The 19,849-nt window shown below is 42.0% G+C and overlaps 1 protein-coding gene across 1 annotated transcript in view; it reads left to right on the top strand.

Annotated features, from left to right (window-relative positions):
* The window catches only part of chchd3a (coiled-coil-helix-coiled-coil-helix domain containing 3a), a 233,219-nt gene that overhangs the window by 59,003 nt on the left and 154,367 nt on the right, over positions 1 to 19,849 (top strand). Inside the window, exon 4 of the mRNA XM_048553803.2 lies at positions 16,485 to 16,629. Coding sequence (XP_048409760.1) covers positions 16,485 to 16,629 — 145 coding nt within the window. The remainder of the gene's footprint in view (positions 1 to 16,484; positions 16,630 to 19,849) is intronic.

Genomic DNA, 19,849 nt, shown 5'->3' with positions numbered 1-19,849 from the left:
AATTAAAACGGAGCAAATAATTTCTTATGCTACAGTAGTTTGCTAAAAATAATTTGACGGCGCATGGTTAGCACCACTGCCTCACAGAGTCAGGGAACTGGATTTGATTCCATCCTCAGGCAACTCTGTTGAGTCCGCACACAGGCCCTGTGTCTGAGTGGATTTCCTCTGGGTATCCAGTTATCTCCTGTAGCCTAAAGATGTGCAGGTTCAATTGACTGTCCATGATATATCGCCTATAGTATCCTGAGATGTGCAGGCTAGGTGAATTAGCCACGGGAAACGTAAGGATACAGGGATATTGTTGGGGGGTAGGTGTGGGTGGGATGCTGTCCAACAAGGTGGTGTGGACTCACTGGGCTGAATGGCCTGTTTCTACACTTGTAAGAATTCTATGATTATATGAATGTTTTTATGTCCCACTTAAGTGACCCCAGCTGCTGTGCTGCATGGCCTTACTGAGACTGAAAACAATTTTTGGCACAAATCTGTGAATAAAGTACCACTGTTATAAAGATTGGTGTCTTCGTCCTGGTCAGTTGCTCATCCCAACTGTGGTTGGTAACCTCCAGCTTTAGTGTGCATTGTTATCATTTCAATCATTGGCCCTTCTTGGGTGGTCAAAATTTTTTAATGTCTATCAGGATTTTATAACAGTAACCTTCTTAGTTGCTGTCTTTAATTGTATTCTCTTAGAAATTTACAGTCAAGCATTCAAACATAATCAAATGGTGAAATTGAGCATTTTTCTTAATGCCCGTTTCATCAGTGCTTTAACTCCATGCTATTTGCTTTCATTCTAAATGTACTGTTTGCTGTTTCCGAATTATGTTTCGGTGTATAAGAAAACTCTAAGCAAGTAATAACCTGGATACAGTGAGGTTGAACAAGTCAATTTTATATTTCACATTATGTAGTTTTGGCAGCCTCCCAGCAGCTGTGCTAAATTACAGTTGATAATTAGCTTGGCTCTTGTCACCCATTAAAAACTCAATGGTACAGTTCATTTCAACCAGTTGTTAGAAGCTTGTGTTTTTAGTGCCTCAACAATTCCCTCTAACCACCTCGAGGAATTGAAGCCACTTTATTGACATTGGTTTTGCAGTCGAGAGCAAAGTGTATCTGCTGATGCTAGCATCACCAGGATCAAGGTGTCACTGAATTGAAGAGACTCCGTTCCCTTGATGAACAACCCAATTAACGGAACAGGCCCCATACTGAAGGGATTAAATTTTTCAGGGACTTATTGCTGTGCAAATGTGTCAGTAAATGATACTTTGTAATCGGCATTCATCTTTGTAGTGAGGAGGTGGCTGTGAAAAGCAGCAGATTGTGCCATGCCTCAGAACTTGAAGATGAGCTTGATATCTGGTTGTTATACTATGGCAGCTTTGAGTTCTGCTGAGGAACACTAGCCCAGTAGAACAGCATGTCTCAACTGGAAAATGTTGCCGCAGAAGGCACACAGTTGAGTTGCTTTGCAGGTGATTGGTGGGGGACTTGAACACTTGGTGTTTTAGTTCTGGGTCAGCAAACTTACATTTCTTGGTCCTTCATCCAAAGTTGCAAGCTATTCTTTACAAAAGTGAGTTAACTTTTCAGAATCAGTTTGTGTTGCTGAAACACATTTTTAAAAAATTCAGCCTTAGGACTTGGGCATCATTGACTGACCAGCATTTTTTGCCCAGCCCTGCTTGGCCGTGAGAAGGCAGAGGTGAGCTGCCTTCTTGAACCATGGCAGCCAACGTTCTGCAGTTAGTCCCACAATGCCCGTAGTAAGCAAATTACCAGGATTTTCATGCAACATCAATAAAATAACAGCAATATATTTCCAAGTCAGGATGGTGAATGTCGTGGAGGGGAATTTGCAGGTGGTGTGTTCCCATGTACTTTCTGTCTTTGCCCTTCCAAATGGAAGTGGCCATGGGTTTGCAAATTGCTGTTGAAGGATCTTTAATGTATATATGTTTCTATGTGGGATATGTTGTAATAAGCTGGAAGGCAATTTTCCGAGCATGGTGATGTTACTTATTTTAATTTGCCTGGGACCAGATACACTGTGTGTCACAAGAAGTGATGCATAAGTTCTGGACTGTTTTTACCTTTTCTGCAATTTCTTAATTGACGTGGGCACAACTGGTTAGGCACCCTTTATTGTCCATCCCCAATTGCCCAAAGGCAGTTAAGTGTTCTGGACCTACAGCCATGTGGTTAAAAATGTGTGGTAAGTGTTAGCAGACCAGGTAGGGATAAAATATTTCCTTCCCTGAAGGACCTGAGCGAGTGGAATGGGTTTTTCCAAGAATTGGCAATAGCCTCAGCACCATCGTTAGATTTGAACCCAGGTTGCCAGGACATTAGCTGAGTTTCTGGATTAATGCCACTAGACCATTGTCTCCCATTTGATGGTAACCATTTTGTTTTGAGTAACTTGGGGATATTGTTCGAAGAAGCCCTGAACCATTTGGTCCTACCTTTAGAGAATTCTAACTTAAAATGCTACCAGTGCAACATTTCACTGCATAATGAGCAAGGTCCTCAGACCTTTGGAGGTTTCCCTTTATCAAACAAGCTTGAAAATGAATGATCTTTGAAAAGTGTGTAACCATCAAGCAAGTACTTCACATTAGCCAAAAGCATGCTGTGTTCTCAAAGATAATGATTTCTCTGTTTCTCTGTGGCAAAGCTTCCCAAAGCTGTGGTACAAGTAAACCCTTGTATTCCTAGGAATCATGTCAGCTGCTACTGCCACCGTCACCCCTTCCACACCCACATGGCCCAGTGCTTTGGTTTTGTACCAATTTTTGTACATTTGGGCATCTTATTGTAAGGCTGAATTTGTTTATTTTCTGTCCTCCCTGTTCATCTGCAGTGAAACTAGTTGTTCTATCTACCTCCTCTCTTTCATTTTCTCATGATCTTTTTTAAACTGGATTTATTTCATCTATTCCCTTTTGTGTTTTCTGACACTCATCTTGCATGACCAACATTTCTCCAGATCCTTCCCTTTCTGACACAAAGAACCAAGGTTTAGCACAAATTTGTACTGTGACCTTCACATAATAAGTATCATGAAGTACGCTGGAAGACATTTTATTATCTTAAAAAGCGTTACTCAAAAAGAAATCAGCATATTCTCAGCATAGTTGTTAGATAAGACTCTTAATTTGAAACCTGTACAGCAATGTGGAGGCGCTGGCCTAGCTGTCTTATTGCTGAACTGTTAATCCATGGACCCAGACACAGTTCTGGGTATCTGGGCTCGAATCCTGCCATGGCAGAGGGTGGAATTTGAATTCAATAAATATCTGGAATTAGGAGTCTAATGACGTCCATGAATCCATTGTCAATTGTAAAACCCAGCTGGTTCACTCATGTCCTTTTAGGGAAGGAAAGTGCCATCCTTTCCTGCTCTTCCCTACGTGTGACTTCAGACCCACAACAATCTGGTTGACTCTTAACTGCCCTCTGGGAAATTAGTGATGGGCAATAAACGCTGACTGGTCAGCCAGGCCCTCATCCTGTGAACAAATTTTTTTTAAAAATGACAGGTGCCGTAAATGAGTTGAGCAGTCATATTTCAGATCTTGTATTATTAGAAAATAACTGTTCAAGGTAAATTGATTATTCCTGTGACATCTCCAGTCTCGAGCCGTCTACTTATAGATAAGCTTAACGTGGCTATGCATCTTTGTGCAATTATAAAACAATCATCAGTAAGATATCTGGATGGCTGGTTTTTGGATGCAGAGTGGCACTAACAGTGTGCATTCACTTCCTGCACTAGCTGAGTTTACTAGCAAGTCCCACTTTCTGAACCTGTTCTTTCCCTCAAGTGTGGTGACCCTTAGGCTGAACTCAGCACTGTGGCCTCTGGGATCGTAGTAACTTTACCTTGAACAGTGAGGTAAACCACAGAAATACAATGTAGAATACAACAGCACAAGAACAGGCATTTCTGTTCACCATGTCTGTGGCACCACCCGATACAGTTCTAAACTAATCTTGTGGTCTGCATCCCGATATTCCCTGTCAGTTCATGTGTCTGTCAAAATGCCTCTTAAGAGTTGCTGTCATAGCAATGTGCAAAGATAGTGTTGCTGGCATTCTCATATCCTTCAAACTCCAATTCAATATAGTCATTGATACGTCAGTAAACGTGTCACCAATTTAAGCACACCAATACCTTATTAGTAACAGCACCAATTAGTGGCCACCTACTCTTTTTGTCTTTTGGTTGAGAAGACAGCTTTCAAAGATACCAAGAAAGCCTTTAGCTGTTCCTTTTCTTGGAATACAGGCTCTCGGATACACATGAATACACTGGAAGGTCATAGATCAGCACAGACTTGATCGATCTTTTCTGTGCTGCGTGACTCCGTCTTAACCAATTTCACTTCCAGCATGTGGCCTTTAACTTAGAATGCTTCTAACATTTCAAGTGTTCATCCAAGTACTTGCTAACAATTGTGTGGATTCATGCTTCTATTGTACTTACCCAGGCATGCTGGTTTTAAAAAAAAAAGTTTCCCCAACTTTCTCTCTGAACTTCCTGCCCTTCACCCTTAAATTATGCCACCTCAGTATTGACGTTGTCAGTCTACTTAGGTGCTCAAGCCAAATTAAAAACAAATAATTATGATTCATGGCTAAGCAGCGACATGACTGCCCCACCAGCTTCCTCAGCACCACTGTTATATCGTAATCTCTCAAATTATGTCATAATTTGGTCACAAAGTGAATGATATGCACTTTGAGTGCTTAATTGTTGGGGCACCTACAGAGTAGTTACATTTGTCGCTTGTTATTGTAAATGTTACCAAGTTTAGAGTTTTTTTTTAAAAAAGGTATAGAACATAGAACAGTACAGCACAGAACAGGCCCTTCAGCCCACGATGTTGTGCTGACCATTGATCCTCAAGTATGCACCCTCAAATTTCTGTGACCATATGCATGTCCAGCAGTCTCTTAAATGACCCCAATGACTTTGCTTCCACAACTGCTGCTGGAAACGCATTCCATGCTCTCACAACTCTGTGTAAAGAACCCGCCTCTGACATCCCTTCTATACTTTGCTCCAACCAGCTTAAAACTATGACCCCTCATGTTAGCCATTTCTGCCCTGGGAAATAGTCTCTGGCTATCAACTCTATCTATGCCTCTCATTATCTTGTATACCTCAATTAGGTCCCCTCTCCTCCTCCTTTTCTCCAATGAAAAAAGTCCGAGCTCAGTCAACCTCTCTTCATAAGATAAGCCCTCCAGTCCAGGCAGCATCCTGGTAAACCTCCTCTGAACCCTCTCCAAAGCATCCACATCTTTCCTATAATAGGGTGACCAGAACTGGACGCAGTATTCCAAGTGCGATCTAACCAAAGTTTTATAGAGCTGCAACAAGATCTCACGACTCTTAAACACAATCCCCCTGTTAATGAAAGCCAAAACACCATATGCTTTCTTAACAACCCTGTCCACTTGGGTGGCCATTTTAAGGGATCTATGTATCTACACACCAAGATCCCTCTGTTCCTCCACACTGCCAAGAATCCTATCCTTAATCCTGTACTCAGCTTTCAAATTCGACCTTCCAAAATGCATCACCTCGCATTTATCCAGGTTGAACTCCATCTGCCACCTCTCAGCCCATCTCTGCATCCTGTCAATGTCCCGCTGCAGCCTACAACAGCCCTCTATACTGTCAACGACACCTCCAACCTTTGTGTCGTCTGCAAACTTGCTGACCCATCCTTCAATCCCCTCAGCCAAGTCATTAATAAAAATTACAAACAGTAGAGGCCCAAGGACAGAGCCCTGTGGAACCCCACTCACCACTGACTTCCAGGCAGAATATTTTCCTTCTACTACCACTCGCTGCCTTCTGTTGGCCAGCCAATTCTGTATCCAGACAGCTAAGTTCCCCTGTATCCCATTCCTCCTGACCTTCTGAATGAGCCTACCATGGGGAACCTTATCAAATGCCTTACTGAAGTCCATATACACCACATCCACAGCTCGACCCTCATCAACTTTTCTAGTCACATCCTCAAAGAACTCGATAAGGTTTGTGAGGCATGACCTGCCCCCCTCAAAGCCGTGTTGACTGCATATGATCAAGCCATGCTCTTCCAGATGGTCATAAATCCTATCCCTCAGAATCCTTTCTAACACCTTGCAGACGACAGACGTGAGACTTACTGGTCTGTAATTGCCGGGGATTTCCCTATTTCCTTTCTTGAAGAGAGGAATTACATTTGCCTCTCTCCAGTCCTCAGGTACGACTCCAGTGGAGAGCATGGATGCAAAGATCCTTGCAAGTGGTGAAGCAATTGCATTTCTCGCTTCCCAAAGCAGCCGAGGACAAATCTGGTCCGGGCCTGGCGACTTGTCAATCTTAATGTTTGACAAAATTTTCAGCACATCAGCTTCCTCTATCCCTATCCATTCCAGCATGCACACCTGCTCTTCAAAGGTTTCATTCACTACAAAGTTCGTTTCTTTCGTAAAGACAGAAGCAAAAGACTCGTTTAGGGCTTCCCCTACCTCCTCAGACTCCACACACAAGTTCCCTATGCTATCCCCGATCTGTGAGGTAAAAGGCCATGAAGAAGAAACAAGTGTCAGCAATTATTGTATTGTCAATAGGATTTAAATGTAATGTTTTCCACATAAAAATTCTTGAAAATCCAAGCAGAAACACTAAATCAGGACCTCCAAAACTTGTATGTTTTGTCCAATAGAACTATGAAAATAAGTACAGCAATTTTTTTTCATAACAAAAACTATCAGTGAGCATTAGATAAGCGCCATGTAATATGCAGTTGAAAAACCACTCATTGCAGCTTTGTGTTTATGGTAATTGTGTGTCAGTTTGGTTTCGGAGTTAACAGTTGTATACATGTTCCACTTTTTTGATTACGTGTCGGCCATTTGGTCTATCGAGCTTGTTCCACCGTTCAGTAAGATCAAAGCACATTGGATTATAGCCTCAGCTCTGCATTAGTAATTGTACCTGTGAGCACCAAATATAAAAGTAATTCCCAAAGTGCAGTTTTTTTCTAGAAGCATAATGGTACTAAACATAAGATTGAACAAATGTTACTATTTTAACTCTCAAAGGTAAGAAGCATGATGTAGTCCAGATCCTGAAGATGACTGACTTGAACATGAGGTTTTATTCAGAGCAGCACTTGGTTATTTCGGAGATGTTTGATAGAAAAAAAATCTTAGTATTCTGCCACTCGTCGATCTTTAGTTGTTCTTGTAAAGTATGGTTTCAGTTTTATTCTCTATTTACAATAAATAGTGTTAACAGCCTAATAGACCTTAGTTTCAGCCAAACGTGGCTTCCCACATTGCCGAGTAGAAACTCAGAAACCTCAGACATATTACAACAATTGTTAACAATATTTGAGAGGGAACAAAAGTCACACTTTCCTCTGTGAATATCTCTGCCTTGAGAAAAAGCTGGTTGATGTGGATAAGACATTATGTGAACATGACAAATGCGCTTCCATGAAATCAGTTGTTTGTCCCATTGATAAGCACATTGAAAGCTTAAGCTGGGGTGAGCAGATGATCTAAGTTCAGAACTTGTTTGCTGGTCTTGACAGAAGATCTTAGACAAGTCTCAGTAACCGAGAAAATGGAGATGTGAGGTACATACTTGTTTGCAGGGCTTTATGCTAGATACCTCTTTGGCATCTGTAGAAATTCTTGCCACTAGGAACCACTTTTGCTTGTTTCTTACAGAAGTAATTCAGCGCAGTTGCAATATAGGGTAGAATACTCAACCACACAATTAAGTTGGGACTCCTTTCCCAAAAATCCCAAGTGTCGAATTTATTCAGTTGCAAGTTTTTTTAAGGTGGGTGTAATTAGAGTGATTTTAATGTAATTATATGAGTGAAGCACAACTTCAGTACGCAAACAAATGTGTGACACTTTCAGTCACAGACTCATTCAATATGAAACCTTAGATAATGAATAGGTATTCTGTTAGATAAAGGAAAAGGCAATTGCTAGAGTAGAATTTAAGTGGGTTCAACTTCATAACAAAGATGTGCTGCTGATTGCTCCGGACTGATAATTTGTAATGATAAACTTCAGAAAGATGACAAACAATGGTGGCAATCAGTGTTGATAAACTGCAAATACGTTTCAAATTTCATAGACCAGCCAACAGAGTTTTAAAAATTGAATGGGAGAGAAACAGCATGGCGATTATTTGAAGAAATTTTTCAAGGGTTCTAAGCGTTCTTTCTGTTTTGAAGGTTTGAAGCTTTCTGCCTCATGTCAGCACATTTCAGAGACTAACGTTGTAGAGTCAAATAGATTAGCTTTTAGAAATTAAGTGGGACTGACTATTGCAAATATCATATCCTTTAGCTATTTATGTGAATTAACGCAGTGCAATTTCATAGAACAGTATAGTCGTCATGAATTCTGACAAATCTGTCATGTGACTTTTTTATTAGTTTGTTCTTTTTATATATTCTCTCTTCCTCAAAATATCTCTGGGCACTGAATGATCCCATGGGTGCTGGCTTCTTGGACCACACCATGCCACCATTCACAGGTGAGCCAAAAAACAATGTTGCACTGTTGTGTTAAATCTTAGCAAACCAAGTTAGATGCACATCTGGAATCAGAAAGGAATCTCCACTACCTTTAACAGCCAGACAACCTGCTGACTGCCCACTCCTTAAAGTGACCTGCTGCCAGGAGATGATGGGAATAGCATCAGCACAAATGGGCTTTGAATGGCTATCTCCTTTGTAGGGAAGTGAGAGAAAGCCAGAGGCTGCTGCCAGTTCTGACTTCTTGTTACGAAGGCAGCCTGGGGCCCACTGGTTTAATGAAAGACTGACTTGCACACTTTAAGACGAGTCATTCTTGGGGCAAATATCCTGCAGTTTAATATTCTGAGTGGTTAGATCAGGACTGGAAAAGTCCAAATTCAATTTTCAGAGCCCATAGCCTGGTTTTTGGCATCATTGCGTATTGATATCCACCCACATCCCAGCCAGCACCATTTCATAATGTCAGTCTACCATTCAGTTGTCCTGGGAGTTTTAAGTGCCTCAATTCTGTTGTCCATCAATATGCACTTCTCAGTAGAGGTATAAGGTAGAACGGAACTAGAATTCAGGCTTTCATGTACATTAAGAGTTAAGACCTATTATTTTCATGCTTAAAAACAAAATCTTTCAATGAGCTTCCTGCTCAGATCTGAGCAATAGTGCATATTGTATTTGGGTGAAATGAACTCTCTTAATATCTTGACAAGTCAACTTGTTGCTGGCTGTGTCCCACACTTAACATTGTATAAGACACATCTTTAATTACCCACGATAATAAAATGTGAGGCTGGATGAACACAGCAGGCCAAGCAGCATCTCAGGAGCACAAAAGCTGACGTTTCGGGCCTAGACCCTTCATCAGAGAGGGGGATGGGGGGAGGGAACTGGAATAAATAGGGAGAGAGGGGGAGGCGGACCGAAGATGGAGAGTAAAGAAGATAGGTGGAGAGAGTGTAGGTGGGGAGGTAGGGAGGGGATAGGTCAGTCCAGGGAAGACGGACAGGTCAAGGAGGTGGGATGAGGTTGGTAGGTAGCGGGGGGTGCGGCTTGGGGTGGGAGGAAGGGATGGGTGAGAGGATGAACCGGTTAGGGAGGCAGAGACAGGTTGGACTGGTTTTGGGATGCAGTGGGTGGGGGGGAAGAGCTGGGCTGGTTGTGTGGTGCAGTGGGGGGAGGGGACGAACTGGGCTGGTTGAGGGATGCATTAGGGGAAGGGGAGATTTTGAAACTGGTGAAGTCCACATTGATACCATATGGCTGCAGGGTTCCCAGGCGGAATATGAGTTGCTGTTCCTGCAACCTTCGGGTGGCATCATTGTGGCACTGCAGGAGGCCCATGACGGACATGTCATCAAGAGAATGGGAGGGGGAGTGGAAATGGTTTGCGACTGGGAGGTGCAGTTGTTTTTTGCGAACTGAGCGGAGGTGTTCTGCAAAGCGGTCCCCAAGCCTCCGCTTGGTTTCCCCAATGTAGAGGAAGCCGCACCGGGTACAGTGGATGCAGTATACCACATTGGCAGATGTGCAGGTGAACCTCTGCTTGATGTGGAATGTCATCTTGGGGCCTGGGATGGGGGTGAGGGAGGAGGTGTGGGGACAAGTGTCGCATTTCCTGCAGTTGCAGGGGAAGGTGCCGGGTGTGGTGGGGTTGGAGGGCAGTGTGGAGCGAACAAGGGAGTCACGGAGAGAGTGGTCTCTCCGGAAAGCAGACAGGGGAGGGGATGGAAAAATGTCTTGGGTGGTGGGGTCGGATTGTAAATGGCGGAAGTGTCGGAGGATAATGCGTTGTATCCGGAGATTGGTAGGGTGGTGTGTGAGAACGAGGGGGATCCTCTTGGGGCGGTTGTGGCGGGGGCGGGGTGTGAGGGATGTGTCGCGGGAAATGCGGGAGACGCGGTCAAGGACTGACCTATCCCCTCCCTACCTCCCCACCTACACTCTCTCCACCTATCTTCTTTACTCTCCATCTTCGGTCCGCCTCCCCCTCTCTCCCTATTTATTCCAGTTCCCTCCCCCCATCCCCCTCTCTGATGAAGGGTCTAGGCCCGAAACGTCAGCTTTTGTGCTCCTGAGATGCTGCTTGGCCTGCTGTGTTCATCCAGCCTCACATTTTATTATCTTGGAATCTCCAGCATCTGCAGTTCCCATTATCTTTAATTACCCACACCATTCAAAGCTTAAAAACAGATCTGTTTTAATTAAGGATCATGGGTCTCTGATTTGAGCATTTATTGTTTGCCCCTTTTAAAAGTTATGGTTCATAGTCGCAACTTTGCAACCCATTTGATCTTTGTAAGGCATTTGGAATGAAATTATCATTTGTGTTCTGCTACTTCTTTGCTCTTTGATGACGACACAATTTTGATGATACATAAATACCTACTTGGCTAACAGATGTGTTCATATTTTTGAATGTAACATTGTAACAGTTCAACTAATGAGGTTCTGACGTTATGTGCGTTGTTCCGAGAAAAATAATCAACATCTTTTTAAATCTGTATGTTGTTTAGGATGTTTATTTTCTCCACTTTGGATTACTAGGTTGAACTCAAATCACGGTGTAGGTCCACAGAGTGAGGAGATCAAATGGCCAATCAGATCAGTGCAGGCTCTTCCATAATTGCTGATACTTAATATATTGACCAAAGGACAGATTGTCTGCGTCCTCCCCTACAGCTTGAGCAAATAAACTGCATTCTTTGGAAAAAAAAAATTGTTTTGTTTATTTAATGCTAATCTTGCCAAAAATGTTTTACAGTCAAGGAATTGGACACTGTTTTGCCAATTTTACCAACAGTGACATGCAAAATTGTAATTGAGACTTGGTTTGACATAATTAAAACTAAACTGAAACAACGGTTTTACCCGGTTAATGCTACACTTTCAGTTTTGGGGCTCCTTCAGACTGAATAACTATGATGGTAGATTACCGCCCGTGGACACTTTGGCCCATTTCCTAAATGGCATATGGTACAGGAGTATTGCAATAAGCTCACTGCTGTGTTGGCAAAAATGACAACCAAGCTTAATGGAATTGAGGTTCTGTTATAAACACTGATTACGTCCATACTTAAAATTTATCAGAAATAGTTCATCTGAATTGAAAATACACAGTCAATAACAGCAGCATATAACGCAAGGTTCTCATTCATGCATATAAATGTTCATTCTGTTCAATATTTTTTAATCGAAATAAAGTTGGGATGAATGAGTCTCATTAAGAAAGAAAGCCCCTTCGGGGGACACTTGTAAAAATGAGATTCTTTCTTTGAATCGATACGGTTTGACCTTTTTTAAACCATGCTCTTTGAAATATTAACATTCATTGATTTTTATGTATGGCTGTATTTACCCGGAATCTGATTATATTAACTGAAATATGAAAACTAAATAAATAGTCCTTGAAAAGCTTAGAACTTAAATGTCTTATTTTACATAGATAAAGGACATGTGGTTACGTTAAGTAATGTGACAAAATACCAATAGAAAATTTCATTTCATGCTGACCGGAAAATTGCCTGTATAGAACTGATTCTAAACATGGGAGCTGCTTCCTCAGTTTGTTCATACGCTGAAATGATTTTTTTCTCTAAGTCTTAGTTGTGGTGAATTTTTTTTAGGGATTCCTCCTGTGAGCCCAAATGAATTTCTTAACGAACTCAGGACATGAACTGCTTACCTATCCCTTGTGGCATCTCTCAAATCTGATTCCAACCCCACCTTCCCACTTGCCCTGTACAAAACAACCCACCACTCAACAGGTGGAGTTCATTGGCATCCCTTATACTGGTGCCATCTTTAAAAGGCTGTGGCGCACCCATAAATACAGTAAAGAGCTGCCCTGTACAGCTTCTGATGTTTGACTCTGACATGGCAAATGGGGAAATGGAGGTCCTGCTGGCTGGGGAGATGAGAAGCAGGACCTCAAGTTGCCCCAGGACCAGCAGTGGAGGCCACAACACTGGACCAGGAAGCTTGTTTGAGGCTGACATATCAGATAGGACATAAACAAAAAAAAAAATCAATCCCTCTTAATTGGCGACTCACCGTTGCCGAGTGAGAAACCAGCTACGCTGCCTAATAGCAAAAGAACAAGGAGCAGTAGTAGGCAATTCAGCCTCTTGAGCCTGCTCTGCCATTCAATACAATCATGGCTGATCTCATCTCAGTTTCAACTCCATTTCCTGTCTGCTCCCATAACCCTTCAACCCATTACTAATTGAAAATATATCTATATACGACTTAAATTTAATTAGTCCTGGCATCCACTGTATGCTGGGTAGTGAGTTTTGCAGATTTGTGATCCTTTGAGAGAAGTGATTGCTTCTTATCTCTGTTTTAGGCAAAGGTGTAGCAAATTTAAAACAAAGAAATTTCATTCTAAATTGCCCCACAAAAAGAAACATCCTTTCTACTTGTACTTTATCAATCCTGTTTAGTATCTAGCACACCTCAATTAAATCTCTGCTCATTCTTCTAAACTCAAAAGTAGAGATCTAAGCTGCTCAATTCGTCTTGATAAGACAAACCCCTTGCCTCGAGTAAATCTGGTAAGTCTCCTGTGAAATGCCTCCAGTGCACCTTCAACCTCCTAAATAAGAGGGCCAAAACCTTTGTGATGCTCCAGGTGCGGCCTCGCTAATGTCTTGCAGTTGCAGTAACATCTGCTTTTGTACTCTACTACTTCAGCATTACGGCCAAAATTCCAATTGCATTCCTATTAGCTGTTGTACTTGCATACTATTTTTCTTTGAATCATTTAAACAAAAAGGATGCCCAGGTCCTTCTGCATCGAAGTACTGTGAAATTTCTCTCTATTTAGACAATAAGTTGCCTTAGAAGCATGAAAGATGGAGCAAGGTGCTGCTGACATCAAGATTGTCCTCACCAGATTTTTTTGTCTGATTCTGCCAAAATTCTTAATAATTGCACACATTGTTCTAAGCCCTGTAAGATTCCACCCTGTTTTGTTTTAGTACTGTTTGCTGAGCCAACCTGAACTGCTTAAGTGGCATAACACTTGATAATATTTCCCATTAATTTCACCAAGGGTGAATGACTGACTTAGTTTTAAGTACCTCCGCAGCTATCTAGATAAAGGGTACAGACAGTTGTGCACAGCAAGCTGCAGCAGTCAACCAGTCTGGTGAATGGCTAGATAAATCAGTTTTACTCGTGTTGGTTACAAGAGCAATCTTGGCCCATTTGATAAAGATTTGCATTTTGTTCTGATGATTAGATAATGACCATAATTATGATAAGACAGAATTCACCCTGCAGTTTGAGAGGGAGAAACTGGAATCAGATGAAATGGTAGTTATAACTAAGTAAAAGTAACTACAAAGACATGGGGGAGGAGCTGGCCAGAGTTGGAAGCTTAGCAGGGAAGACAGTGGAACAGCAATGGCAGGAGTTTCTGGAGTTAATTTAGGATTCACAGCAGAAATTCATCTTAAAGAAGAACAAACCTAGTAAGGGAGGGTGAGGCAACTATGCTGACAAAGGATATCAGGAACACCATAAAAGCAAAAGCTAGCAATGTGGTGAAGATTGTTGAGAAACCTTTAAAAGCCAGAAGACAATAACTTGAAAAATGGGGGGGAGAAAATGAAATATGACAGTAAGCAAGTTAGTAATATAAAAGAAGATTTCAGGAGTTTTTTAGATGTCTAAAACATAAGAGAAAGGTCTGAAGAATGGACATTGGAGGATTGGAAAATGAGACAGGAAAAATAGTCATGTGGAACAAAGAAATGGCAGAGGAACTGAAGAATTTGTATCAATTTTCACAGTGGAAGACACTAACATACCAGAATTTCAACAAAATCTAGGCAGAGGTGAGTGTACAGGCCATCACTAAGGAGAAGGTCCTCGAAAAGCTGAAACGTCTGAAGGTAGATAGTCCAGCTGATTTATCTCCAGAGTTATGAAGATAGCTGAAGGAGGAGTTTGTGAAGCATTGGTGACCATCTTTCAGGAATTAATGGAGTGAAGCAGGGTCCCAAAATAATTAAAATAGCTAATGTAGCCTTGTTTAAGAAGGAAGGGAGGCAGAAGACAGGAAACTATCAGCCAGCTAGGCTGCCCTCTGTCATTGGTAAAATTTGAGAGTCCATTATTAAGCACATTATTGTGGAGTACTGGGAAGTGCATGGTAAAATAGGGCTGAGTCAGCACAGTTTCATCAAGGGGAGGTCAGACCTGACAAATGTGTTAGAATTTTTTGGGGAGGTAATGAGCAAGTTTGGCAAAGGAGAGCCTGTGGACATGATTTATCTGGATTTCCAGAAGACCTTTGACAAGGTGCCACACAGGTGGCTGCTAAATAAGATGAGTCCTGGTGTTTGAGACAAGGTATTATCAACGATAGAGTATTGTCTAACTGGTAGAAAGCAGAGAATATGGATAAAGAGGTATTTTACAGGATAGCAGATGTAACTAGTGGAGTTCTGCAGGAGTTAGTGTTGGGAACTCATGTATTCATGTTATGCCTTAATGATCTGAACAAAGGTACTGAAAGCATTGTTGCTAAGTTTGCATATGACAGCAAGATAGATGGAGGTACAGGTAGTGTTGAGCAAGTGGGAAGGCTACACAAGGATTTGGACGTGCCAGGAGAGTGGGCAAAGAAGTGGCAGATGGAATATGATGTGGAAAATTGTGCTTGTGGACTTTAGTCGGAAGAAAGTGATGTAGACTGTTTTCTAAACTGGGAAGGACTTTGGAAATCTGAAGTACAAAGGGACTTGGGAATCCTAGTTCAAGATTTTCTTAAGGTGAACGTGCAGGTTCAGTTGGTGTTTGAGAAGGCAAATGCAATGTTAGTATTTATTTGAAGAGGACCAGGGTACAAGAACAGACGTACTGTTAAGGCAGACTAAGGCTCTGATCAGAGCACATTTGGAACATTCTGAGCAGTATTGAGCACTGTACCTAAGGAAGGGGGCCAGAGGAGGTTGGCAAGAATGATCCAGGGGACGAAGGACTTGTCATATGAGGGGCAGTTGGGAATTCTGGGTCCGTATTTGATGGCATTTAGAAAGATATGGGGGGATCTGATTTCAATTCGGAGAATACTGAGAGACCTAAATAGATCAGATGTGGAGAAGGTGTTTCCATTTGTCGGATAGAATGAATTTCTAGTTAAGAGATTACTGTGTGGAAGTTGCTCTTGTGAAGTAAAAGCAATTGCCAGATTTGCTATTTTCAGTCAGTGACGCAGGCAACTGTTTCGTGTTAAGCAAATACTGTGTTGAGATTCGACCAGTTATTTTTCCTGCAACTTAACTGTGCAGTTTTGCTTACTTTGAATAACAAAATAAACTCAATTTTTACATTGCTCCCACTTCAGAATCATAACCTGGTTCCGAAAGAAGTGAAATAGTGACTCTCTGCTTTGCCACACTAGAGATACTGATCTGGGAACACACCCAACAACACATTACAGCTGTAGGAATTAATCTTTTTGGATGCATTAAAGGGAATATTTCTAACTTATAAAATTGAAAAGAAGTACTTTTTCCTGATGTAATGCTATCAAAGCTTCATTTATTGTTTATCCTTAAATTCCACAGCCAGAAACTGGTGAAGACCCTTTATAGCTGTGTCATGGTTCTGCTGGAATTTGTTTCTCAAAATGTTTCAGCACCTGTATGGCCTGGAACTTTGTGCCCAGTGCAAGAAACCAATGTGGCACATCTCCAAGAGAAAGACATCAACACCTATTGTTGGTGATAACTTCTGGATTAGCCCAAGCAGAATCATCCACTTGTTTGCCAGAAATTGATTGCAAAAGTTTCTCCATTAGCTTTACTAAAACTAGAATTGGACTTAGGAAAGCCTTCATATTTATTCAGTTATAAGTTGTCATGCATTTTTCTTTGCTTTCTTTCATTTGAAATACAGGCTCGAACATGATAAACAGTACGTTCATGATGAGATTAGCAAGATTCTTCAACGTGAACGAGATACAGCAAGCGATAATCTTATAAAAGCTATTTTGCGAGAGAGAGCACTGACTGAAGAGGAACAAGCGAAAGCTAAGCATGCTGTAAGTAAAATGATGACCTTTGCTTCCTGATGTATCTTTTGGTTTTAAAGTTGTAAACTGTCATCAGATGATTGTCAGTGCTCATAGTCTGATATTTAACATGGCCAAAAATGTGTATCAAGAGTCACCTATGTTAATAAGTCCATTCCACTGAGTCCCCAAAAAATGTCTTTAGTCTGTTGGGTACAATGATCAATATTCAAGTTCGTATTGTGTCTGCAAGTCTTGATTATCATGTAATATTGATTGCTACTGTATCCGTGTTGGCAAACATGCTGCCCTTATCAAATTCCTACCTTGGAATAATAGTTGACCGGCAGTTCAGTGCAAGTCTTTATCTCCAGATAAACCAATATTTTGAGCGTATTGGTTGGATAGAAGTAACATGTTCATGATATTGTCCACTGCTATTCATAACTGACTGTAGCAGGACTGTGGAGCTTTGATTACTGATCATTGGTTTCAGGATCGCTGAGCTCCATTTACCGCATGGTCCATCTCATATTAAGCATGCATGTTATCCCATGCATATAGCTTTCAGGTTGACTCCTGACTCTCTTTGGTAAGCCTAGAACAACTGTTGATACATCTCATTGAAGAGTTGATTTTAAGGGAAGAATGAGAGTTAGATCATGCATGAGGTTTGCGGATTGTGTGAAGTATAATTCTGCAGTTGATGGTCCACAGAGCTTGGCATTATCACATGCTGTCTCTTCTCTTGGATATGCAAGCTATTCGATCAAGCTCACATTCCTCCAAGATATCTGTGCACCTCTAGTTCTCTTGAATTTTCTTTATATTAAGTGTATAACCATTACCAGTCGTGCTAACAGTTGCCTCTGCCTTCAGCTCTGTAATTTTCTCCCCAACCCCCTCTATGTGTCTTTGCTGTTTCTTTTTTAAGACATTTAAAATGTACCCTTAAGAGCAAGAATTTTTTTCTTGGATATAAAATATCTTGATGTTGCTGAGTCTCATTTTGCTTTATAATGCTCTTGTAATCTGCCTTGGGACGTTCTATTACATTAAATTCTCTGTACCAATATCGACTGTAGCTTTTGCACATTAGCTAGTTAGTGTGCCACAATTTCCGCAGTCTTCTAGTCATCCAAGTTCATCACAATGTGGAGTGTACACAGCCAAGCTGAAACATTAATTGTGCCAACTAGACATGAAACTGATCATTGGCAAAAGTCCTTATAGAATCTATTGCCATTAAAAGGAGGCAATGCCTAGTGCTCTTATTCCTAGACTATTAATCCAGAAACTCAGCTAATATTCTGGGGACCCAGGTTTGAATCCCCTGATGGCAGCTGATGGAATTTGGATTAAATAACAAGAAATCTGAAATTAACAATCTGCTGCTGACCATGAAATCGTTGTCGATTTTCACAAAAACCCATCTGGTTTATTGTTATCTGTGACAGAAGAAAATCTGCCATCCTCACCTGGTCTGGTCTGGTGTACATGTAACTGCAGACCCTCAGCAATGTGGTTGACTCTGAATTGCTTTCTGAAAACCTAGCAAGTCATTCAGTTTTATCAACGGCTACGAAGTTTCAAAGAGATGCTACCAGGCAAATCACCAGGTATCAACCTAGATACCAGAAAAGACAACTGCAGGAACAGCCCTGTCAATCCTGCAAAGTCCTCCTCACTAACATCTGGGGGCTCATACCATAATCGGGAGAGATGTCTTGCAGACTAGCCATACTCGTGGAATCATAGGGTGGCATGGTGACTCAGTGGCTCAGTGGTTAGCACTGCTGCCTTACAGCGCTAGGGACTCAGATTCAATTCCAGCCTCGGCAACTGTCTGTGTGGAGTTTGCACATTATCCCAGTGCCTGCCTGGGTTTTCTCATACAGACCAAGGTGTGCAGGTTAAGTAGAATGGCCATACAAAATTGCCCATAGTGTCCAGGGATATGTAGGCGAGGTGGATTAGCCTTGAGAAATGCGGGGCTGTGGGGATTGGGTGGGTCTGGGTGGAAGCTCTTTTAGAGGGGCGGTATGGGCTTGATGGGCCGAATGGTCTGTTCCCACAGTTGACAGATTCTGTGATATACGTCACAGACCATGTCTCAGACACCACCATCACCACCCCTGGATGTGTCCTGTTCCATTGACAGGGCAGACACAACAGAAGTGGTGACAGTGGTAGACAGTTGGGAGGCAGCCACCGTGGGAGTCCTCAGCGTTGACTTTGGGCCTCATGACATCTCTTAGCTTCAGTTTAAACACGGGCAAGGAAACTTTTGACTGATTACCACTTACCGTCCTCCCTTAGCAGATGAATCAATACTCCATGTTGAACAAGACTTGGAGGAAGTACTGAAGATGGCAAAGGCACAAATGTACTCTGGGTGGGAAATTTGTGTTCACCAGTAGTGGCTTGGCAGCAGTACTACTGATTGAGCTGGTCGAGTCCAAAAGGATATTGTTGCTCATCTGGTTCTGCATTAGGTGATGAGGGAACCGGCAACAGCGAAATGCATATTTGATCTCTTTCTTGCCAGTCAGCCAGCTGCAGCTGCATTTGCCCACTAAAATATTGATAAGAATGGCCACCACACAGTCCTTGTGGAAACAGCTTGCCTTCATTATTGAGAATAACCTCCTGTTGTATGGCATTTCCATGGTGCTAAATGAGACAGATTTTGAAGAGATCTTGCAACTCAAGACAGGGCATCCATGAGATGCTGTAGGCCATGAAGAGCAGCAGAATCTGCTCCAGCACAATCTGCCTCCTCATGGCCTGGCATACCCCCCATTCAACCATTCCATTGAACCAGGGTTGATACCCTGGCTTGATGGCAGAGTGCAGAAAGGCTGCCAACATTGTCAAAGACCCCTCCCACCCCAGTCATGCTCACCTACAATCTTTTCTGTCAGGCAAAAGATACAGAAGCTTGAACACGTGATTCTTGAGCCTGTTGGTGCTTCTTCCATCCTGTTATTACTCTAATGAGTGGACTCTCTAACTTGAAATAATGTTGATCTTGTCAATGTTAATTTTGCTCACGCGTGTGCGTGCCTCCTTCTGTCTAAACACCCTATGATCTGTCCTTGCTTACTATGATCTGCCTGTACTGCTCGCAAATAAAGTTTTCAATGTACTTAGGTGTACTTAGGTACAATAAATCAAATCAAATCAGGAAGGCATGCCAGGAGCAGCGCTAGGCATACCTGAAAACCGGGTGTGAACCTGGTGAAGCCAC

Source organism: Stegostoma tigrinum, chromosome 25, assembly GCF_030684315.1.
Source record: "Stegostoma tigrinum isolate sSteTig4 chromosome 25, sSteTig4.hap1, whole genome shotgun sequence".
In the NCBI taxonomy this organism is placed as follows: Eukaryota; Metazoa; Chordata; class Chondrichthyes; order Orectolobiformes; family Stegostomatidae; genus Stegostoma; species Stegostoma tigrinum.
Note: the sequence above shows the minus strand (reverse complement) of the source record. Positions and strands in the feature narration are given on the sequence as shown.